This window comes from Trichosurus vulpecula, chromosome 4 (genome assembly GCF_011100635.1).
Source record: "Trichosurus vulpecula isolate mTriVul1 chromosome 4, mTriVul1.pri, whole genome shotgun sequence".
In the NCBI taxonomy this organism is placed as follows: Eukaryota; Metazoa; Chordata; class Mammalia; order Diprotodontia; family Phalangeridae; genus Trichosurus; species Trichosurus vulpecula.
In genome coordinates this window covers 29,398,524-29,423,818 of record NC_050576.1, presented here as the reverse complement: position 1 = coordinate 29,423,818, position 25,295 = coordinate 29,398,524, and the positions used below count along the sequence as shown (strand labels likewise).

Here is a 25,295-nt window from a genome sequence, read left to right as displayed (position 1 = left end):
CTCATTGAGAAATCGCTATAGAGCCTTCCACAGGCCTTTATTTGGTGTTTTACAAAGTGTCATAAGGAGTTAACAGGACACAGCTGTCCGGGCTCCGTCTAATCAGCAGCTTCTGTCGCTTTGGTCACCGCAGGTATCTGTGTAACCTGCACACTCCGATTACCAGTGTATCAAAGTTGTACCACTTCACAGACTTCTTGAGGGAAACATAACAAAGCAATTACATGGCTGTTGATTGTCAGTCAGAAAAAAAACCCTCCAACACTGTTTTTCAAAAGAATCGACACTGCAATTTTTTGTCATTGTAAAATAAAAGGGGCGAGGGAATTAAATGGGGACGGGAACAAAATAACAGCAGGTAGCCGGCTGAACTTCGCCACTACAGATGGTTTAGAAATAGTGTTTCCTTCTCCACCGAGCTGGGGGCTAACAAGAAAGGAGGAGCTTCCTCGCTGCCACTGAATGGCGGTACCCAAAGGGTTAGCCCAGGCTTCAGGCTCCAGGCTCCGACTGGCCTCATGAAAGGCTTCTGATGCCGCATTTTTTTTTATCTGTTTTGGGCACTGCTTTTCATCACCTTTAACTGAGTGTGAATAATCACCCGATTTCATTTAAACAAATACAGGTGCTGAAGGGCCTTGCTCTGCGGAGCACAGGGAGCATTTCCAAAGCAGGGCGAAGGGAGCCAGCTCCCGCTCCTGGCTGCCTGGTGAAAGAATGAATGCATGCGGGAAGAAGAACGACGGTTCTTGCACCTCAGCAGCGTAGAGAGCAAGAATCATTTCTGTGCATGTCCCTCCCGCCCCAATTCGGGGAGTCTCACCAAGCTAAAAGGACCAGTCAGATGACTTCTAACTGTTCTGCCTGTTGCCAGGCCCTGAAGTGAATTCACTTCATCTCTTGTTCACAGGCCAGCAGCTTGCGATTAGGACTGTGTTAACACACCCAAAGTAGCATCGCAGGGTGTGCAGGAGCCACATGTGTAATTAGACACTCCAGACTCTCTCTCTACTAAGAAACTCAAACAGGCCTGACTTGCAGAATTATTCCTCACTCAGAGATATTGCGATGAACAAACTAAGTAAACTTCTCCCTGCAGTGAAGGAGGGGATTTTTCCCCCTATTGAGAATATGGATGCATTGCTGGCTGGGCGCAAAAGAATGTGTGCAATAAGGCGATTACATCAATTAGGGTATGGTAGAGTTAAGCCATTCCGACCCTCCCGGCCGGCGCTCTTCCTTCTCCCCTGAAGTTATTAAAAGTAAACTCACCATTAGCACCGTGTGTGACACTAAAATGTTGGCTGAACCTGAAATCATTACTGAGACAGACTCGCAGGGCCTGAGAAAACGCACAGTAATGATGGTCATTGCTTTTAAGAGAGGCTAGAAAAGCTGGGGTGCGTGTGAGAGACGGAGAGGGAGACAGAAGGAAGGGGGGGAGGGAGAGAGAACATGTGTGTGCATGTGTCTGTACGTGTGTGTGTGCGTGCATGTTTGGGATTCTTAAACTTAAGGGAATCAATCTTGCCTATGGCCAAACACTGAAACATGGTTCTTACTATCATCTTTCTAAGGCAATGGGCTAACGGAGGCCTGAGGAGGCGGGTTCCAGAGTTCTGTCCTTACTCAGCCTGTAAGCCCTTTGCCGGATGATGGCCCCTTTGGGGGTGGGGGCAGGGGAAGGGGGTGACCTTGGGAAATGGATCAATTACCTTGCTCTGTTAGCTTCTTTTGTCATATCCCATGCCCAGGTTATGAAATTCTGACTCAGATAAGAGACAATGGATTCAGCACAGAGCATTTGTGAGCAGAAGACGTTGGTTAAAACACTTTCATCATGATGGAGGTAGATAGCCAGGAGCTTTCTCTGCAAAGAAGAGACAAAGCCGGTTAGTCCGCAGGCCTCCAGCAAGATTCTTCTCTAGTTTGACAATGGTGAGTGGGGGTAAAACAGCCTGCTCCCCACCCGCCTTACTCTTGGTGTTGCCCCAGCAGTCTGCTTCCCTTCCTGAGGCTTCAGAGGCAGGGGTGCGGAGGTGCCCCTACCCTCTGCACGGTGCCCCCCTTCTGGATCTCTGTTCATACGTGCTAGGCTCTCTCAAGTGCAAACTGCAACGGAATTATTCACTTTCCTTTGAATAAAAGGCATGTGCCAGTCTTCATATCAAATGCACATTTTCAATTTGTACAGATACATTAATTTTGAATTGTTCGGCTATTCACAGAAAAGAAAAACTCACTGAGGTCTGATAACCAAAAATCCTTTTAAATATTTTTATATATTTTTAATCTGAATAGTCAACATTCCCTTTCTAATATCGGAGGAGAGGCTCTGAAATGACATTTTCTTCTGGTTTTCTTTCCAGAGGTGATTTGAGATCCCTTAAAGCCCCCCAATTATATGCATTCACTGAAAAGATGATAAGGAAACACAGAGTCCACACTGAATTCTGCAGAGATTATATTTAAGAAAATGTCCAATGGATTTTCTCATATGAAAAATATTTCTCTCTTATGCCAATGATGTGACTTGTGTAAAGGGCAGTTCTTCACAGTTTCACCCAGATCTGGGATCCTGGCATGACCAAACACCACAAGCTCAAGGGGGAAACTGAAATAGAAACCTTGGTTTTCATCACATGCTTCTACGCATGTGACAGAGGATCCTATATGAAAGCATTTGCAAATGGTAAGGTTAAAAAAAAACCCGAGAGGACCTGCAACAGCTCATTTCTTGTTAAAACAACAAGTCTCTCCAGTTTACTAAGCATTATTATCCCCATTTTACCCACTAGAAAAATAAATCTCCGAGAGGGCTGGAGTAATTTGCTGATGGTCCAGCTGCTAGAGGTGCCAGAGGTAGGGTGGGAAAAACCAGCCTCTCTGTCAGGCTCCCTCCCCTGCCTCCTTGGCACCACTGGAGGAGTGATTGGGCCTTGGGAGAGCAGGGATGGTCTCTGCTTTAAGGTGCAGAGACACACACACAGCCCAATTAGTCTAAAACTGTTCCATGAGGATGGAATGAAGGAAACAGTCAAGCAAGTTCTAGGTCTTCCTTTTGGCATTCTGTAGAATATGAAACAGCTCCGGTCACCATGGTAAGGAAGGATGGAAAAGGCAAGATGAGCAGCAGCAATCCTGGGCAAAGCCTTTCCCTAAAGCCAGAGAGACCGAGGCTCAAGGTCACACACTGAATGTCTGGTCTCCTAAATCCCTTTTTAGGGCTCTCTGCGATGCACTTGTTCCTCTGGAATAGGCCAGGCTGAGGAAATAGTGGAGAGCTATGACTCCTGTGAAGGCTGTTTGTTGTATAGGAAAGTGTCACCATCTTATAAATGGGAGCCTTTGGTTCAAATTCTGAACTTCCTCTCTCTGGGTCTCATCTCTCTTATGGGTAAAAAGGGAAGGCTGTATCAAATAATTCCCAAAGTTCTTTCCAGCTCTAAGCCTACAGTCTTTTGACTTCCTGTCTCCTAGAAGGTACAACATCTGTGCTATCATAGTGACTGCTGCTGTTCCCTACAGCCTCAGGGTGGGATGGAGGATGGGACCAGGTCCCAGAACTGTTTATGAGGCTGCTGGGTATGTTCAACTCACTCCAATGTAGCTCCAATTGGCTGGCTCCACGGGGATCCTCATAAAGACATAACCAGAGAGGTAAGGAGACAAGATGCCCATTGAGAAGCAAAGAGCTACAATGGAGCTCTATGACCTGAGGCCAACCACTTCCCTTCTTACTTGGGGCCTCAATGTCTTTATCTGGCATTGTTCTGTAAGATCCACTTCTGCTCTAGTATTCTCTGAGTCTATTTCCTAATCTTCTAAGGTCTCATCAAGCCATAATATTTTATATATCTATGTTGTAAGGTTATCTTTGGCTCCAATATTTTCTATTCTATGTTCTAAGATTTCCACCTCTGACATTCTACATTCTTAATTCTCAGGTCCTTTCCAGGTTTTGCCATTCTACATTTTCAAGTTCTGATGTTCTGGATTTTCAAGTTTCTTCCATTTCTGACAATCCCAGTTCCAAGGTCTCTTTTAGATCTATAATTTAATGATCTGAGGGCAAAACAGACTGCGAACAGCAGTGCAAGCTCAAATTATTTTCTGAAGATGACATTCGGAACATTGCTTCTTCTAAGAGAGATATGCAAAACTAGGAGGGTATTTTTTTAAATGGCATTTGTCAGTGTTTTTGTTAGGATAACTTCAGATGCACAGATGTTCAACAGAAAAGAAATCATCATGTGATTGTAAAACCTGGAATGTGAGAGGTGGGAGGGACCTTAGAGGTCTATCTTGTGTGACCAGATAAGGAAACTGAGACTTAGAGGAGCTAGGTAATTTGCCAAGGTCATGGAGGCTGCCATGGGGACTCAGGCTCTGGATTCCCAGCCCAGCCCAGAAGTGTTTCCACTCCACCAGGCTGGTGATTCTGCATGAATGCATCTCAGCAACTCTATCTAAGGCATCACTGGGAACACTCAGCTCTCCATTGAAAGATCAGCATCGTTCTGGCCAAACACGGTCCATGGTTAGTTAAATCTTTAAAATGCCCACTTCTTCAAAGAACACCCCAAAAGAACATTAGACTTTGGGAAAGAAATTAGTGATTTACACTGATATCATGCTGATTTAATTTAAATGCTCTTCAAAACAAAACACACATGTGCCCGGCAAGGCCGTTAATAAGCCCAACAAGCTGAGTTCCACCTAAGTGCAGCCAACAATGTTGACTGAAACTAAACTTGAAAATCCAGGCCACGGATGCACAATATCAAGTAATAAAACAGCATCTCTTTGGTGATATTTAATTTAAAAAGAAGAAAGAGGCAGGCGAAGATCAGGCACTGTCTGTTTTGGAGGATCAGCCACTCTGCATTTCAAAGCGCTGGTCCCTGCAATATCCAGGTTACTGTGCTAGAATCCCGACTATTATCCAGCCCTTGTAAGAGAGGGAGGGCAAAGATGTGTTTACTCAGTGATTAAGGCCTTAGAATAAGCCTCTCGCTCCTAGAGAGACAGCTCCCCACTTATTCATTTGGGCCAATTCACAAAGCCCCGAAAGATTAAACATCCATGCTGAGAAGACAAGCGAATGCAGACGGTGAAAGAGAAATAAAAATTCTTTAAAAACTCTGAGATGACTTCATTATTTTTCCACAAGGAAACTTTAGGAAAGTGTTTAGTTAGAAAAAAACCCACATTGACCTCTCTCTAAACCCTTAATCTTTCCTTTGTGGCGGGTCTGCTTTGTGGTAAGCGGCTGGCACAGCTCGCTCGCCCCCCTTTTCACTGGGAACGCAGAGAGAAAGGCTCGGGAGCAACTGTGTAAGTTCCAAGGACACTGTGAACTGAAGAGTCCAGCAAAGGACACTGCAGTGAAGCCCGTTTTCAACTCCAAATTCAATGTACAAAAGTGGGCCCTGAAGAAAGCATCCTGGAAAGATGCTGGGCCTGCATCGAGCCAGGAATGAGAGAGGGTCAAAGGAGTTCTGCTTGCTCACATCTGTTGGGTTCAAATATCTCCTAATGGTGTTGGGAGGGGAAAGGAGGGGCAGGAGCAGACAACATGCTTTGATTCTTACTACCATGCATACACACAGTCAGGCTCCAGAAAGCTTTAAGCAGTCATGGGAAGGCTTTGGTCACTGGCTGGCTGAGGCCTATTCTGGGGAAGGCAGAAGCACCTCATTCTGCATAGCAGGGGCAGATGGCCCAAACAGGGGGCTGTGCCAGCAATAAGGATGAACATGAACGGTAATGTGATCAGCTAACACCTGAGCAAGACAAGGAGCAACAGCAGCTTAAGTGGGAAAAAGGCCTTCTTTTCTATCTGTGTGACTGGTCTTGAGTCAGCAAATTGGGGCTGGAAGCTAGGGGGTGCTCAGTCTTCCCAGCCAACTCTTAGGGACCACATGTGTCCAGGATCCTTGCCTTTGGAGGCAGGGGTGGGGCTCATATTTCTCCAAGTGTGGATGCTGGTCTCTCCAACCATCAGGAGCCAGGCTTTATTAATAAGTATCTATCAGTCAATTGACTGATGAGTAGTTGTGACCAAAAGATCCATCACCTGTGACAACCTTTTGGTTGGAGTCTGGGCACTTGGGACACTTGAAGCTTGCTCAGCTGGGCCATACTTTTCAGAGCTCATGGGCCGCTGAAATGGCCTTCAAGGCCCAAGAACCTCTCCCATAACTTAGGGGCAGTGTCACAAGGCGATCTGACTGGAAGTAAAGAGAACAAGGGCCAATGCAGAGGGGATTCTCAGAGGACCCAACTCTGCTGCCTTTCTCAAAATCCTCCCATGTTTGGTGAGTATCAAATCTCCGGGGTCATAAAGATCACTGGGAAAAAAAATTATTTCAGCAGATGAGAAATGCCCAGCACACACCAACCTAACTTGGCTCTGAGCTGCAAAGGCATCAAGACTCTTTAAAGACCTGGAGGAATTACTTAAATAGAGAAAGCTGTACGGCTCCAAGGAGGCTTTCAATGAGCACTTGTGGTGCAAGCTTCCTCACTTCTTTTTTGATTGTATTACAACCTTGGTGAGAGGTCATCCATGATTCTTGTATTAGATTATTTTAAAACAAACGATCCAAGGCTCAAATGATTTCTAAGGATGGTAATTTCCCACTATGCCGGCAGCCACCAAGCACAGCTGCTGCTGATTCCAAGGACTTTTCTCTACTGGACAAAGGTTGGCTGTCAACATGGCATGGACTCTGCAGCGTGCGCCTCTTTTCTTGTGGGAGCAGGAAGCACAGAGATGCTCCTGAAGATGGAGACCAGAAAGGACAAGGGATCTGGAGCTGATGGGCTCGGCTTCAAATCCTCCCTTCAACTTGGGAACGTGAAGAGAACGTCCCTTTCCCTCTCATCTGTCCAGCACCCCCAACTCTATGCTTCCTACCAATAACCTTTTTGTGCAGGGCACAATCTCTGAGGCCTGAGATGAAAGTCTATGGCCTAACTTCTTCTAGAACAGAGGTGTCAAACACATGATCTGATGCTTCCAAGGGCAGCTGAATCAGTTGAATCTTCCTGGTTCTGCCCTCAGGAGCCAAGGAGAACAAATCTATTCCCTCTACTCCCTGAATCAACACATCCCTGGTTCCCTCAGTTGATCTTTGCACGTTTGGGGCTCCCAGGACCTTGGGGTCCTGGCTACCCTGTTCCGGATGTTCTCCCACTTGCCCAGTCTCTCCCTGCCCCACCCCCAATCAGTACAGATGCCCATCGACCCTTTGACTATTTATTTTCTGCTCTAACAGTTCTCCCTTCTCAGCTCTGCTGACCAGAGCTGCCCACAATGAGAAGTCATGTGGCACCATGCAGAAGCATTGGGGGTCTAGCTTCTAGCCGCATCTTTAACAACAGCCAGCTGAGTAATTTGATGTGAGTAATTTTCTCTCTGTGTGACTCCGTTTCCTCTTTAAGAAGAGGTTGAGGTAAATAACCTCTAACCTCTCTCCCAGCTTTGACATACTCTGTTCAAAGGTGCCTCTCAGCTGACATTCTCAATTCTAAGGCTCCTCCTCACTCTGATATTGTTGGACATTCTGTGTTCTAAGCTCGCGCCAGGTCTGTCATTTAATGATTTATATCCACTTTAATTAGGCCTCACTAGTACAAGCAGATGTCTGAGAGGAGGCACATAATATGACACACCTTTGGCAAGCTCTGCCCCCAGCCCAGGCACGCACACTAGGGGCAGTGGCAGGAAAGGGGAAGGTGGCAGACATATGGGGAGCGTCAGGCTTGGCAGTCTCCCCTCAGAGGACTGACAATCAACAGGGCTCTGCAGCAGGTTCTTTCTTTCAGGAAAGGCAAAAATAGCCTCTCTGACCATTCTCTTACATTCAGTTTGCTGACCCAGTAAGGGGTCAAAGGCTTCCCAGGACCTGAATATGGTCAGTGGATCAAGTTTCTTGGGGCAAGGCAGAAATCTTTCAACAATAGCACTCCCTCTGTCTGTCTCTGTGTCTCTGTCTGTCTCTGTCTCTTTGTCTCTGTCTCTCCAAATATGGTTTTGATTTTGAAGGAAACTCTTCCAGATTCCCTTGGGAAGTCCCAGGGGAAGCTGAGTAAATAGCTGGGCCCAGGCCCTGGCTCTGCTGCTCGCCCCACTCTAGAGTCTCTGAACCTCTGTAAAATGAAACATTGAATGATAGGATCTTGGACCACCTTCTAGCTCTGACATTACATTTTCTAAAGAAAACTAGGCACAGTGAAAGGCTAACCTCAAAACAATGGCAAGAATCAGCCATAGGGAAGAAATCTCTAAGGAAGACACAAAAAGAAATGAGTCCTTCAAAACTCATCAGTGTCCTACAAATCACAAGCAGGGAGAGCTGAGAATCAGAGAATAAAGATGCTGCTGCTGACAGGTCACCTGGACAGTCAGCTAGTGACATCAACTCAGGTACACACTGCAGGGCACACTAAAGCCGGGCTGACAGCAATGCTACAAAGGACATTCCTGCACTAAAGCTGGACTAGACACCCCAGAATAACAGTATCCTTTTACCCAAGAGTCTGAAAGATGTCCAGAAACCAAGCACCACAGCCATTCTTCACTCAATGCAAGAATAATAAGTACTTGCTTAGACTTTGCCAGAATGCTGTGGGTCTTACTACCTCATAAAGAAGCCCATTCCATTTTCAAAGAGCCCGAATTATTGAGAGTCAGTGTAGTGTAGTGGATGGAGAGCCAGCCTTGGGCCAGGAACACCTGGATTCTCAACCTGCCTCTGACCTATCCTGGCTGTATGACCCAGGCCAAGCGGTAACCTCCTGGGGCTCAGGCAATTGTGAGCCTATAAGGAAAAGAGAAGGTGTTGGCCTGGACTGGAGGAGGGAGTTTCCTCTATCAAGAGGCACTTGTGTGGAGAAAATCCCAGGTCCAGCCCGAACCGTATCGAAGCATTAGGAGACTCTTCACCTTTTCCCTCCCAAATCGCAAGCCAAGTTGCTACAAACTGTCTTCCAACCAAACCAACCACAGACAACAGAAGAGAACACGAACAGGAGGAGGATGACAAGGGAAACTTGCCTAAGGGCCACTCATCACTGACTGGCAGGAGATCTGTTGTCTAAGCCCTTCATATTAGACAAAAGCCCCAGGGAGCTGGTCCCCTCTCTGTGAGCTGGGCCCAAGCACAGGATGGACAAGAACATGGACGAAGAGCACAATGTTTGCTTTTCTTACAGCAGAAACCAAGACTTGCAGACCTGAGATGACGAGTCAAGCCAAACTCTGAAGAAGAGGAAACTCACCAAGGTATAAGTGTCTCAATTTCTGAAAGGTTAGAATGGGGAGGAAGAGTTAGATTTGTTCTGGTTGGTTCCCAAGGGCAGAACCAGGAGCCATGGGGGGAGCTGCAAAGCAGCCAGTTGAGGCTGGAAGTCAAGGAAGACAGCCTAACCAGAGTGGAAGAAGCTCCCTGGGGAGGGTGAAGGCCTTCAAGCAGAGGACAGACAACCACCTGTCAAGTGTGTTATAGTGGGGATGCCTTTGGTCTAGGGGTTGAACGAAAGGCTCCTGAGGTCCCTGCTAAATGTACATGCTATCATTAGGTGGGAAGATGATGATGATGATGATGATACAGTGCAAACTCTCTAGACTGGAATGCAACGAAAGTCCCCTACAATCTGACTCCAATCCACATTTTTCTTATTACCTAATGTTCTCTCCAGATAAATTCCCAGCTTCAATCCATGCAGACCACTCACCATTCCCTGAACCATTCCCTGAACCATTCCCTCCATCTTCCTGACGCTGCATTTCTGCTCAAGTCATCTTGTCTCCTCACCCCTCCATCCCTAGCACTACATGAGCCTGATTTAGGCTCTGCACACAGCAGGCACTTAATTTAGGTTTGTGGGACTGAAAGCTTATTTCTCATTCATTCAGGAAAAGCCCTATAGATACAAAGGTATATACAATAAAATCTTGCTCTAAAGAAGCTTACAAGCAACAAACAAATCACTATGATACAACAAAGAGTGAGATAGTACAAAGGAAGTATTGAGGTAAATTGATTTGATAAATATGAGTAAGGCCTTAAAGGCAGAGAGGCCCATCCAAGAGATGGGGATGGATGGGGCCCATTCCTGGTCCCATGGAATATTCATTCATTCCCTCAACAGACACAGATTAGGGGGAATGGGAAGACACATAAGTTTGGGTCCTTCAAAGCCTCAAAGAGCTCACCATCTTGTAGGGGGCTGTGACGCCAACACAAAGAGCCACACTGCACCATTGTTACATGAGCAGTGCTGTAGATAGAAGGAAAAGTCCTATGTGGACCTCAAGGGAGAGATGATTATCCACTGGGATAAACAGGGAAGACTTGAGGGAAACATGACACTGGAGCTGAACCTTCAGCCCAAGACAATCCTTCAGATATCTTAAGTGAGTCATCAAGGGTGAGAAGATGAAAACATAGATACCAGATTAAACTGAAAATAACTGTCATAAGCTACAGTCAGAATCATAAGATTTAAAGTTAGAAAGGATCTTAACAAGATTAAGAGGAAAATGAAGGCCAGAGGGCCCAGGGTCATGTGGTCAGGATTCTACCTTTGCTCCTCTGCATTTTGGGCTCTTTCTGCAGTAAGAAAGGATGCAGGCCAGAGAATGTTTCTTTCAGCTTTACGTAATGAAAGAAACCAGGAAGTTTATAGCAACCCCTGGAACAAAAGTCATTGACAAGTCACTGACATTCTTGAATTCTTATAGTCAAATCCCTGGAGATTGGGCTTAGCTGATTGCCCTGCTGGAGTAACAAGGAAGAGACTATAGAATTTTGGATAGAAGGACCTCTGGGAGAAGAGATAACTTGGTAGCCAGATTGTGTTGTACACAAAAGGACTGTGATGAGCAAGGCAAGAGCTCAGTCTTTAAAATGCATCACTATGTAGAGAGGGAGGAAGTACTTCTTAAAGCTTCAAGGTATGACTCAAGGTCATTCAACCAACATTCATTAGGCAGATGCTCTGTGCCAGGTATTGGGGATATAACGATAAATGTGAAACACTCCTGTCTCTGAGGGACTTCTATTCTTTGGGGATCAAACAATACGTGTGCCAATAAGTCAACTCCAAGTATAAGGAAATGGGGAGAGAGGATCAGCACACCCTTAAGCTGAGAGGAGGAGTGGGGCAGGTAGGCACTTGCCTGCCCAGAGATAGCAGATGGAATGGCATGCACAGGGAACCTCAAGAAGATCAGCTTGGCTACAATGAAGAGAGTAAGACATGAATGATGGAAAATAAGCCTGGAAAGGAAGAGCGGAGCCAGAATGCAAAGGGATCTAAATGCCCAGCAAAGGAGTCTGTCTTTTATCCTAGAGGCATGAGGCAACCCTTGAAGCATTTGGAAAAGCAGTCAGACCTGAACTTCGGCAGTTGTATGAAGGATAGCTTGGAGATGGGAGATTGATTAAAGTTACTAGAATAGCCCAAGGGATAGGTGGAAAAGGGATTAGCCACTAGCTGGTGACCTTGTAAATGGAGAAAAAGGGACAGATTGGAGAGTTTTTCTAGATATAGAATTGAAAAGAATTAGCAGCTGATTAGTTATGGGGTTGAGGGAGAGTAAAGAATTTAGGATGACTTCAAGGTTGTGGGCCAAGGTACCAGGGAGAATAGTGGGACTCCTCAACAGAATAGGGAAACTCGTTTTCGGGAGGAAAATAAGCTCAGTTTTGGACACGCTGAGAATGAAAAGCCTGTGGTACAGCCAGCTGGATATGCCTAATAGGCAAACCGTGGTCTTCTCCATAATAGGCTTTTGGATTCTGCAGCATGAATATCATGGCCTTCATTTTATAGGAGAGGAGAGCAACAAGATAACTAAGCCAAGAGGAGGCACCGAACCTCTGTGTTCCAATGACTCCTGAAATAGCTGGCGTGTGCAGAGAACACTGGCCTTGGAGTCACAGATGTGAGTGTAAATCCTGGCTCTGCCACTTACTGATTGTGTGGGCAAGTCACTTCTCCTTTCTGGCCCTCAGTTTCCTTATGTGTAAAATAAAAGAGTTGAACTGGATGGTCTCTATGATCCTTTCCAGCTCTAAATATCAGATTCTAGAATTATTGTTTTTATTTGTTAGGTTTTTCTTACCTAGCACACATAGGTGTAAAGTATTGTCCATCAGTTCCAATCACAAAGACAGAAATGGTTTTGCCTCTAGGGAACTCTTTGGAAAACACAATGAGGACAGCCACAACAAGGCATTTCTCAAAGGTACAATAGGTTTGGCGATTTCTCTGATTTGAGTGGGGGATGGAAAAGATGGAAATAGAAATGTGTGCTCAAATGACTTAAAAAAAAAAAGTCTAATTTTTCAACAATTTAACCAATATTCCACTTGAAAAAGCCCTGATTAAGTCCTGTCAGGGAAAAGGCCTGGTGCTCAGGCCTGGCAATACAAAGGTAGAAGGCATTGGTCATCTGGGAGATAAGCACAGAGGGGATTCAGCACTAGTCTCCTCTCCCAAGGAGTTCATGATCTAGTAATAATAATAACGGACATTTATAGAGTCTGTTAAAGTTTGTAAAGAATTTTAAAAACATCATCTTATTTAAGTCTCATGATAATTCTGTGAGATAGGTACAGTAGCTTTTCTTAACTCCATTATACAGATGAGGAAACTGAGGCTCAGGGAACTTGCTCAGGGTCACATGGCTACTAAGTGCCAAAGGCTGGATTTGAACCCAGGGCTCCCTGCCTCTGTCCAGTATACCACACTGCTCCTCTAGTAAGAGGAAAAGACAGGGTCCCAGCTAATGCTTACAGAAATCAGAAAAGGGTGGGGAGGAGCCAAGATGGCCGAGTAAAAGCAGGGACTTGCTTGAACTCTCCCCGCTCCAAACACCTGTAAAAAATGACTCTAAACAAATTCTAGAGCTACAGAACCCATGAAATGACAGAGTGAAACAAGTCTCCAGCCCGAGGGTCTGGATGGTCTCTGGGAAGGGTCTATCACACCATGCTGAGAGCAGAGCACAGCCCAGAGTGGGCCACACCTGAGCAAACCAGGCCAGAGCCGACTGGGCAGAACAGGGCTCAGGCCACTGAATCACTGAAATGTGGCAGTTTCCAGATTTCTCAACTCACAAATGCCAATGACAACTTAGCAGGTCAGTGGGAAAATACTGTTGGATCTGGGTGAGAGAAGGGTGCTGTGTAGCCCCAGCTCCAGGGCCATGAAGGTGGCTACAGCAGCAGTGGCTGCTTCTGAAGCTCCAGGCCCACAGACAGTGGGGGGAATCAAGTAGCTGATCAGAGTGGGAGTGCAGGGATCTCTTTGCTGGCGCTGAGGCAGGATTCTCTTGCTTTGCCCTGCTTGGATCTGGGTTGCAGTCCTGGTTGGGGGTCCTGGGGTGTGGGGGAGTGCTGGTGTGGCAGAGCTTGTGGTGGCTGTGGAGAGGGAGTCCTTCTAGCAATTCCAAGGCAGAAAAGAGTGCTTGAGGTCACTCACAGACCAGAGCAGGGCCAGTAGTGTAGTAAACACTTCACCTTGGATCATACTACCTCAGAAGAAGTGAAAATTTACAGGTTACAACAAGTAGCTCTGAAAACAGTAGTGCAAAACCCCTGAAGCTTGGGACAAAGCACTTTCCACTCTGGAAGCAGAATCATACCTTGAAAAAGAGCTCAAAAGTCAAGTAATTGGCTGGGAAAATGAGCAGACAGCATAAAAAACCCAGACTATAGAATCTTACCTTAGTGATGAAGAAGATCAAAACATATAGCCAGAAGACAATGAAGTCAAAGATCCTACATCAAAAGCCTCCAAGAAAAATATGTATTGGTCTGAGGCCATGGAAGAGCTCAAAAAGGAGTTTAAAAATTAAGTAAGAGAAGTAGAAGAAAAACTGGGAAGAGAAATGAGAGTGATGCAAGAAAATCATGAAAAACATGCTAAAGGAGACCCCAAAAAATACTGAAGAAAATAACACCTTAAAAAATAGACTAAACCAAATCACAAAAGGGTCCAAAAGGCCAATGAGGAGAAGAATGCCTTAAAAAAAATAGAACTGGCCAAATGGAAAAGGAGGTCCAAAAGCTCACTGAAGAAAATAATTCCTTAAAAATTAGAATGGAGCAAATGGAAGCTAATGACTTTATGAGAAATCAAGAAATCATAAAACAGAACCAAAAGAATGAAAAAATGGAAGACAATGTGAAATATCTCATTGGAAAAACTACTGACCAGATCCAGGAGAGAGAATTTAAAAACTATTGATAAAAAAAAGAGCCTAGACATCCTCTTTCAAGAAATTATAAAGGAAAACTACCCAGAGAGTAAAATATAAAGTGAAAGAATCCACTGATCATCTCTTGAAAAAGATCACAAAAGGAAAACTCCTAGGAATATTGTAGCCAAATTCCAGGGTTCCCAGGTCAAGGAGAAAATATTACAATCATCCAGAAAGAAACAATTTGAGCACTGTGGAAGCACAATCAGGATAACACAAGATCTAGCATCTTCTACATTAGGGAATCAAAGGGCTTGGAATATGATATTGCAGAGGTCAAAGGAGCTAGGATTAAAACCAAGAATCACCTACCCAGCAAACTGAGTGTAATACTTCAGGCAAAAAAAAAATGGATTTTCAATGAAATAGAGGACTTTCAAGGATTTTCGATGAAAAGACCAGAGCTGAATAGAAAATTTGACTTTCAAATAAATACAAAAATTAAGAGAAGGATGAAAAGATAAACAAGAAAGACAAATCATAAGGGACTGATTAAAGTTGAACTGTTTACATTCCTGCATGGAATGTTCGTAACTCATGAGACCTTTCTCAGCATTAGAGAAGTTGAAGGGAATACATACATACATACATACATACATATATATATACATATACATATACATATGTATGTATGTATGTATATATATGTATGTATATCTATGTATGTGTGTGTGTATATATATGTATGTATGTATGTATATAGACAGGGGGCATGGGGTAAGTTGAATATGAAATCTAATGATATCTAAAAAGTAAAATTAAGGGGTAAGAGAGGAATATATTGGGAGAAGGAGAAAGGGAGAGATAGAATAGGGTAAATTATCTCCATAAAAGAGGCAAGAAAAAGCTGTTATAATGGAAGGGAAGGGAGGGGGTGAAAGGGAATGAGTGAACCTTACTCTCATTGCATTTGGCTTAAGGAGGGAATAACATACATACTCAATTGGGTATCTACCCCTACAGGAAAGTAGGGGGGAAAGGGAGAAGGGGGGGAATGATAGAAGGGAGGGCAGATTAGGGGAGGGGGTAGTCAGAAGCAAACACTTTTGAAAAGGGACAGGGTCAAGGGAGAAAACTGAATAAATGGGGGATGGGATAGGATGGAGGGAAATACAATTAGTCTTTCACAACATGACTATTAAGGAAGTGTTTTGCAATAATGATACATGTATAACCTATATTGAATTGCTTGCCTTCTCAAGGGGGGGATGGGGAGGTAAGAAGGGAGAGAATTTAGAACTCAAAAGTTCCAAAAACAAATGTTAAAAACTGTTTTTACATGCAACCGGGAAATAAGATATACAGGGAATGCGGTATGGAAATCTATCTCGCCATACAAGAACAAGAAAGTAAGGGGAAAGGGGATGGGGTGGTGGGGGGAGTGGGGTGATAGAAGGGAGGGCAGACTGGGGAAAGGGGCAAGCCATCTTGGGGTGGTGGGGGAGGGGAGAGGTGGGGAGAAAATTTGTAACTCAAAACCTTATGGAAATGAATGCTGAAAACTAAAAACAAATAAATCTTTAAAAAATCAGAAAATAGGTGAGGCCCAGCACTACTTCAAGCAATCAGTTTTGTGTTGAGATAATTCTAACTTTTAGAAATGCTCCCTCACTTCAAGTCCAAATATGTCTCTATCCTGCTTTTTTGGAGAACAGTCCCAAGGTTGGTTCCCGCAGGAGAAATCCTGAGGCAAGGTGCAGGGAGGCTGTGGAGGGCAAGACCACCCTGACGAAATGATGGCTCTTTAAAGCTGTAGGAAGTTACAGAATGAATCCATTTGGCTTTCTTCCCAATTGGAGGTAGTTGGGTTTTTGTTCATCTTTTCAGCATGGAGCTAAGGTAATGAAACTAACTAAACAGCCCAGAATTCATCCCTTCAAATGAGCACTGCCTCCTCCAGGTGGCAGGGTGAATAGAACCTTGAGTCAGGAAGACCTGAGTTCAAATCAGGCCTCAGACATTAGCTCTTCATGACCCTCGGCAAGTCATTTAATCTGTTTGCCTCAGTTTCCTCGGCTGTAAAAAAGGGATAAAAACTACACCTACCTCCTGAGGTTGCTTAGCATGGTGCCTGGCACATAGTAAGTGCTACATACTTATTCTCTTCTCCTTCCCCTCTCCTTCCCTCTATTTGGAGTGAATCTGTGTGTGTGAAGGGGGCAGAAAGAATCCCAGAATCCCAGCAAGGGAGAACTTCTGGGGTGGTCAGAGGCCTTTAGGCCTGTAAGTGGAGTGGGGGCAGGAGAGTTGCCTTCAGCCTTGTTGGTATGGTTCTTTCTTCAAGCACATGCAGGAGCCCTGAACAGGAGCTTCCCAGGCTGAAAGCATGTCATGGACAGAGTGGAAGCTGAGAGAATGTGTCAAGACAGAAAGAAGAGGAGCCCAAAGGCCAAGGAAGTCTTTATCCCCCACCCCCACCTACTCTGTGCTTTCTGTGGACATCTCTGTACTGAAAACAACCAGGGAGCTTTCCAGGAGGAGGGAGAACCCTGAAGGACTGCCACAACTTCCAAAGACTCTGAAAAATGAGTGTGACAACAGCCAGAACCTGGACATTTCTAGAAATGTCTTCAGAAACACAACGGCTTCCAGCAGCTGCCTTGCTAAGGGCAGAACAGAGAGGCAGGGAAAAGGCAGCAGACAGCATGGCCACTCTCCCAACCAAGTGCTCTCCAATTCAATCAGCTGGAAGTGGTTTTCATTAAGATGGATTGAGTGTGGCATCGTGAGAAACACTTTATCAAATGTAGTGTTTTACTTAGTGATTATCTCTCTACCGGCTGATGAAGCTCCCCAAATCCTTTGTAATCCCACCACTCCAATAAACATTTAATGAGTATAGAAGTTCAAAAAGCCGAGCAGAGGATTTAAACCTTCAATCTTGTTTTTATTTACTCTTGGAACTCAATTTCTCACTTGAAGTGAAGAATGCTGGTACTCAAAGCTCATCTGTTGCCCTGGTAAAATTCATGCGCCTCCCACGGTTTAAATTAAACATTGGATATTAAGGGGGATGGAAAACAAATTTTAACTTTCCATTTCAGCAAATGTCACAGTATCGGTCACTTTCACCTCAAGACTCTTATCAGCAGCAGAAATTAAGTTTTCCTAAATATGCTCCATTCATGAGATTTTCAGAAAGAAAATAGGAAAGATGCTCTTAGCTTTGGAAAAACTTAAGACACCGTTTCATAATGAGGTAAAATGGTGATAATCATGTTATCAGTAGATAATCATATCCTATTGTGCCAACCAATCAATAGGCTCTTCTGAAAGGCTTACTATGTGCCAAACTCAGTCCTAGGCCTTGGGATACAGAGACTAAAGTGACCCTGCCCTTGAAGCACATACACTGTACCATGGGAGATGACCAGTACAAGCATGTTCAGAACTACAAGGTAACGTGGGATGGGGGGTGGGGAGAGACTCAGGCAAGGCTTCCTGTAGGAGGTAGCTAAACTGAGCGCTAAGGGAAGGCAGTCTGGGCAGGGGCACTGCCCAGGAAGAGGCACAGTGTGTGATGGTGTGTGGGATGGTATCTTATCCCCCCTCCTTGATCAGAAGCAGGATCATCTAACTGCTGGGTCCTCTCCCAGCACCCAGTGCACAACATTTACTTAATAATATGATAAATGGTTGTTGAATGAACAAATGAGTCTCACCACATATTAAGTCATTACAGACTTAATATGCTTTACTTAGCAGTTATTACTGGAAAGAAGAAACTAAGTGCACACTTCTTAAAGCTGCACAATGTGCTAGAAGTGAGACTACAGGCAAGTCACCTGACTTCTCTGAGTCTCAGTTTCTCCATCTGTGCAACAGGAATAATAATGCTTGTACTATTTACCATACAAGAAAACACTCTGTCATGTGAGACATTCCGTGCGTACACACACGAGGTGTTGGGAAGTGGCTGGCCAGCAGGCTAGCTGATCATTCTGATCAATGCAGGGAAAACCACCCGAGGCTTACGAGGACTAAAGACCTGGGTTCAAGAGCTGCCCCTCTGTTTCCGAGATAAGAGCGCTAGGAACAAGTGAGTGGCCGTCTGGGACTTGGCTTCCTCCTCTTCAAAATGAAAAGGTCCCTTCTAGCACCAATGCCTGTGAGGCTGCGAACAACTCTGCCAGCTTGTCCTGTACTGGAGAATCTGCCTGTCACATGAATCAAACTGTGACCTAATTCCCTTAAATGTAAGTAAGGAGATGGGTCTCAACAGCCAAGAATGGAAAAAGAACATCAGCTGAGGCCGAGATAGGAAAGACTCCTTAGCAATGAAGCCTCCAGATGTGACAGGAGGTTGTCATTTTATTATCTAGAGAATGAGTAGCCTCCACTTAGTCTTAAAGGTCCCTTCCAGCTCAAACATTAGTGATACTACTGATAAATGTCTAAGATTTTCATTTGTCAAAATAGCTCAAAGCTCATTAGAAGAGGATTATCCATGAGCATGATTCAAAAGAACAAACAAACAGGAAGTCAGGCTGTTGTTAACGGTTACACCGTGCCTCTCAAATGGACCATCTGAGTTTGGGTTAGTGGTCAGCACAGGACAGGGGACGAGGGAGCAGGAAAGGTGAGGTTTGAGCCTTAGCTCTGCCATGAATTCAAGCTCCTGCCTGTCCCAGGGCCTCAGCTTCCTCCCTATATACCACATGTGTGGGATGGGTTCCCTCATCTTTCAGACCTATTGGGCTTTTAATTCAGTGATTTCAGAAGCAAGTTTGGAAATGCACACATGACAACTCTGAATTAGGAAGATTTACCAGTGGCTACTCCTTAAGATACTGCTTCTAGCGAAGGTGCTTTCGAACTCTGCCTTGGAAATGTTTCCTAATATTGCATGGTTCCCTGGACAGACCAGGAGCTCTTGGAGGGCGAGCTGGTTTTCTGCTTTCTATGTATCTCCTGCACTTAGCTCAGTGCCTGGCATATAGTAAGTGCTTAATAAATGCTTGTTGAATGACTGTAAAAACATGTCAACAAAACAGGCAGGCTGAACAGAGTAGTACCTTATTCCTTGAAGAGAATGTGGGCAGGAAACCTTTAGGCATTCTTTTGACTTGTAATAACAATTTTGGTAAACAGACTTTTATTTTCACTTGTCACTGTTGCAAAGTGAACCACCTGGAATGAAGGGACTGAGGGAAACTGAGTGCCAACCTTAGATGAAGGGATTGGCCTGAAACCTGCCAGATCTTTAACCACCCAACAGCACCTTCTATCTCTGGTATGTCAACTGGGAACTCTAGCCTACTGAAGGTCTTAAGGATGGATGATCCAAAGACAGGAGGATATGGAGCTGGAATGGACATCCCCACCCTCACCCATGATCATTAAGCCTTTAAGACCATTTACCCAAACTCTTTATCTTGAAGAGGAGGAACCTGAAGAACAAAGAGAGGGAGAGCCTTCCATACTATCATAGAGGCAGTATGGTAGCCCAAAGGGCACTCCACCTCCCAAGTCAGTGTTTTATTTTATGCCCTCCTCTTCTCCTAAGACTGTAGGTATGCAGATTTTTACCCAAGTATGAGAGCGCTTGACCAGATTCCATGTTCACTGAAATCCCTTCCAGCACTGAGATTCTACAATTACTCTGTAACTATCCACTTAAAGTACATCCATTTTTGCAGAATTATTTTTAAGGAATGCCTCTCTCCTTTTAGTATCTCCAATGCAATAGCTCTCTTAACAGAACTGGACTTTTTCAATATCCTGTTCCTCCTACTAGAAGGCAGAAACCTTAAAACAGATCTCACCAGGGAACGAATAGGAAAATGAGAGACCTTAAAACAGGACACGGCAAAATCTTCACAATTCAGAAAAAAAAAATTTAAGCAGTGATTATATTAATTTAGTAGATATTAAATTCAACTGCTGGCAGAATATGAAAACAATATTGGTGGTGCCATTTATTTCCATGTTCCTCCTCTTCTCAGTAATGCTGTACACAGCTATAGCTCTGTTTTTTACTATGGGTCACCCTCCTCAAAGTCAATCTAAAAATCTAAAAAAAATACCACCAATCCAAAAGTCACAATCTGGGGACAGGTGAGAACAGGATAGAAGGCTAATAGATCCAGGTCTTGTGGTCTGCAGGATGCAGCTCTGCTCTGAGCAGAGCTTCCTGTTTGTAGGGTAACTCTGGGCCACAGATGGCACTTTTGATGTACAGTCTCCCACAGTTCACTTACATCTCGAGCTTTCCCATAGAAGGCTTCTTGGAAAGCAGCTTCTAGTGATCCAATAAAATAAACAGGATGGCAGTCTCCATATCTAGGGGAAAAAATTAAGACAATGGATAAATTATAATGAATTTTATATTAACTTTGACTCTCTGTACCTTTTCTATTTTTTGAAGAAATGCAAGCTAAAAACATCTGAGTAGAAACTCGTCCTAGAGAGACAATTCTCAAATATCTCCCCACACCTTCAAGTAAGTGTTCACTATTCCAACACTTTCGGTGAGAACAGAGTACTCTGGAGTCAGTAATCCAACACAAAGAAAAGTGACATTCATCAGATTAGCATTTTTAAAATGCAGAAGAGAGGCAGTCTGGTTTGACAGAAAGAGAAGGCTGGTCCCAGAGCCAGGAGAACCTGGGTTCAAGTGTCAGCTATGACATATCCTGACCAGGTGACAGTGGGAAAGTCATTTAACCCATCAGGGCCTTGGGGAGCTCTCTGAGGCTGTGCGCATTCGCAAGAAAGAGATGGCCTATGCTAGTAGCTCAGGAGTTCTCTCCTGTCGTGAAATCACAGCCTCTTCCCTGGGATGTAGCTACTTTAAGGGTGGAGTCCCTAAAGTGGTTACAGCCCTATGGTCAATTAAAGGCCCACAAGGGAAAAAAACAGGAGTCTCTTTGTTCTTTCACTTCATTTGGTTTCTTGAGGCACTGGGCTAGGAGTAGAGAGCCCTGAATTTTGGCTCTAGCTGGCCTGGGCTGGGGATGCCAGGGAGGCCTTGTTAAAGGTTCTTCCTTTTTCTAGACAAAAGCTTCTGACTCTGTAAAATGAAAGGGATGGATGAGGCTGTCTAAGGTTCCTTCCAATTCTAATGAATCCATTTAGCTGCTCATCCCATATTTCCTTGTTTTCTTAATTGCTCAATGAGAACTAGATATCAAGGGTAACATACACTTTTCAAGCATAAGACAGAGAATACAGTTCATGTGAAAAATTTCTAAGGCTAAGGATTTTCATGACTTGGCCAGTTTTTAAGTTTTTAAGTTTTATTTGTACTGTTCTTACATGGAAAAAACTCAAACAAACATATCCTTGATTATTTTTGAGGGAAGGGGCTGCACTGGGAGGCAATGGGTAGTATAACCATTCCAGAAAAAACCCCAAACTTGCCAAGTAAGAAAATGTCTGCCACTAAGGTCCTCAAGAATGAAACATTCAGTGCCAGGAATCTATGAATTCTTATGTAAATTCAACGTTGGGCTCGTTAAATGCCTTACTGTCAATTGTCTGTGATGAAAACAGATCCAACTACCACGGCACGGTAACAGAAATACACATTACGCTTATATTTTTATGATTGAACCCTACCTTGAAGAAAACTCTGCTGTAAATTGTAATAAGGCATCCCCTTCGTTTTCTGCATTTTCTGGCACTAATTAAAAACAAAAAGCACAAAAACACACAGAGATAACCTTTAACCCCACATTTAAGAAATACATTACTGAACAAGCAGGAAACAAATGAAAGATTTGTGCCTATGCTACAGCTTTTGGGAGACATCCACTTGCCAACGCCTGTGAACATGTTACATGATTTCGGCAAAACAAAATGAATGGGCACCTTAGAGAGGAATGAATATTTTGTCAGTCCTATTGACAACACCCCAAGGAATGTACAAAATAGGTGCCATTTATCACTTGGGACTTTTGGTATTTTTCTTGAAAAAGTTGAAACATGATTTGTAATTGAATAACATTTGTAAGAAAAGAATGGGGGGGCAGGGTGAGAAAGCCAATAAGTACATGTATGCTGGTAAATCTTGAGAGACATCCAGAAACAGAATGACACAAATGTACATCTAGTCCTGGTCACCCAGTTCTCCCATTTCATGAACCTTAACCTTAGTTCTACTACCCATGGGCAGTGGGCATGTGAAGAGGCAGTGGTGGTGGCACAGGTTAAGTTGCCTTGGGCTGCCACAACAGAAAAGTAATGCTGTGCTTCACAATGCCCACCGTCCAGGGGGAACTGACCAGAACCCAACACCACTTTTCATTAACCAGGGAGCTCTAAGCATGAGAATCAAGTCTGTCAACAACAGCACGGTGCCCAGAACACCAGGTTCTTCTGCAGCTCCTGGAGGAGAGGGCTCCAGGGTAGAGAGGATGCCAGCTGTTGGAATGGGCTTCTCTGTCTTCTGTTTTGGGACTGTGAACCAAGGGTCCACTGATCTAAGTTTGGGCCCCAGGGTATCACTACTCACTCATTGGTGATTTTCGAAGCGCAGAGGATGCAATACCGAACATCTCTCCGTCATCCACTCCAAACTCAGGAGCATCTTCGAAGTCGTCACCATCACTGTCACTAACCATGTGAACATCGGTGCACTGCTATTCAAGGAAAGTTGGGATGAGGCTAAGATTACCTCCACAAGACAAACTAGGACAGAGTCTCCCTCATGGAACACACCCTTCCCATGGATCAGTGGCTAGTCTTTCTCCTCTCTGGCTACTTTAAGTGTCCTCAAGTTAGGTGCTTCCCTCCAGAGAAAGTACTTTGTGGATGCTGGTGGAAGTAACAACAGAAGATGGGCTGCAGTAAGGGCATTTTAGAGAACTCACCTGAGAGAAATAAGTCAGACCTAGTGAGAGCTGAAAAAGGTGTGGAAGGTATGTATATTATCTTGTGCCTTCTAAGGACCAAAAGTCTGGTGGCTTCCTTCTGCCCACCAAGGAATAATAAAAATTGTCTAACCCTAACCCTAAGCCCTCCACAATTTGGGGTCAGGCTTTTCATATTCATTTCCTCCACTCTATAAGTTTCAAACAAACTGGAGACCACCCTGAGGGTCTGCTTCCAGACTTCCCCTTTCCCCTCATGCAGGCCTGTTTCTGTACTTTTGTGGAAGCTCTACACAGATCCAGGAATCAATGTGCATTCAAATGCTCTTTATGTGCTATGGGAAGGAGATAAAAGGCAAAAGCAGTCCCTCCCCTCAAGGAGCTCACAGCCTAAAATGGGGGGACAACCCACCAGGAACACAAACACACCACTGAGAAAGTCACATCCTTCATGGAGCTTACATTCCACTAGGGGAATAGAACACATTCACAGATAAGTGAAAGAGGTATAGATACAATACATGGTGACTTGGTGAGCAGAAGGCTAACAAGTATCACCTCTGGAAGGTGACTCTTGAGACTTGGGGGGAACTAAGGTTCTCAGAGGCAAAGATGAGGAGCGATAGCATTGAGAGGTGGGAAGGGGACACGAAGAGTAAGCCAAACTTTTTTTGTCAATCTCCCACTGCCCCCATCCCCCAAAAAGTTAATCTCTAACTCCACTGTGGTGCCTGGCTGTCCTCAAGGAGTGCCTTAGCTTGATTTACAATACTGATCTGATATCCCTATGAGCTGCCTCTCTTTTAAGTTAGGAATCACCTTTCTCCCAGATTGACACTCCTCTAGCCGTAGGGTTCATCCCATGAAGAAGTCAATTGTGCCTCCTGGTTTTAAGATCACCAGCTCACTTAGTCTTTATGCACCCACACAGACACCTCTGAGCTTTCCTGCTGCCTCATTCCGTGGGTGGTCTGTGACTTGTGGGCATTGCTGCTGTGTTCTTTCTGTATTGTAACCCTCTGAGCAGGGAGACCAGCCTGCCCTATGAGGGCAGCTAGGTCATCTGACTGCAGCAAAAATCAAAGCAGAATCTAGTCTACTCAGGTGACTTCAAAATTGTCCCCCATTCTTCATGCTTGGCTCAAGCGGGATCCTCAGACCTTTGTCGTTCTTAGCAGCTCCTCTATAGAAACTGCTGACACTCTCTGGACCGTAGTTCTCTTCTCTGATAAATCAGATCAGGCTCCAAAAGATGGCATATCAGCTTAACTCTAAACCCTATGATTCTGAGACAGTCGAGTATCCATCTTAAATTGGGAAAAGCAGAGTCCTACTCTCTGGGCAATTAAGCTCTCCAAATTCAATCCATCATGCTTCATAGCTGCTCTGCCATTTTACCTTCACAAAGCCTGGGACCTCTGAATTTTCTGAAATCCCAGAGAGTGGCAACAAGCCTAGCAACTCTAACCTCTTCAAGGGGTGGCATACAAAAGCGGATTTGGGCGAGTCTCTGGAACTTGATGAAGGACAGGAGCTGTGAGGCTCTTCTAGGCAATGACTAGGCCAGGGAAAGCTTCCAAAAATGAGATAACCTGTCTCATTCATTAATGCTTAAGAATGAGAACAAAGAATTTCTCAATTTTATCTAGCTGTTCATGTTCTGAGGATGGCTCAGTCAACTTTTAAAATAAAGTCTAGGTTCTTGGACTCCATCTGTGATCTTGGGATCCAAAGCCCAAGTGGTACCAGATCTGTGATTTCATTGGGATTGAGAACTCTGAGATGAAAAGACAATCAACTAATACATAGCAGTACCTGCTCTGCCACTTCAGAGTCTTGGAGAGGGGCTAAGGGCACTGAGAGCTTGAGAGTCACACAGCTAGCATGTGTCAGTGGCAAAACTCAAATTTAGGTCTCCCAGAGTGTCTCTCAAACAATGATCAACATTATACAGAAAGCTTGTTATATGCATTATAGGAGAAAACATAACACTACCTCCCTATTTCAAACCCTTTTTAAAGAATCCCGCTGGAATCCTCTCCCCCTTATCCTCCTATTCCTTGATCTGCCCACCCCCCTCTCTTATCCTCTCTCTCCCCCTCCTAATTCTTAATTTACAAGCCCTTCTAAAAGTCCTTCTCTCATCCTGTCCCCTTGCCCTCTTATTTCTTTATAAATTTAGAAGACTTTTATACCTTTCT

General features: G+C 44.4%; 1 protein-coding gene across 2 annotated transcripts in view; it reads right to left on the bottom strand.

Moving 5' to 3' along the window:
* FAF1 (Fas associated factor 1) overlaps positions 1 to 25,295 on the bottom strand; it is a 420,864-nt gene that overhangs the window by 90,582 nt on the left and 304,987 nt on the right. The window contains exons 10-13 of one of the 2 annotated variants that reach the window (XM_036754937.1): positions 22,737 to 22,863; positions 21,842 to 21,905; positions 20,482 to 20,563; positions 1,716 to 1,870 (exon numbers count right to left, since the gene is read on the bottom strand). In XM_036754937.1, coding sequence (XP_036610832.1) covers positions 1,716 to 1,870; positions 20,482 to 20,563; positions 21,842 to 21,905; positions 22,737 to 22,863 — 428 coding nt within the window. The remainder of the gene's footprint in view (positions 1 to 1,715; positions 1,871 to 20,481; positions 20,564 to 21,841; positions 21,906 to 22,736; positions 22,864 to 25,295) is intronic. The other variant, XM_036754938.1, reaches the window with a different exon arrangement.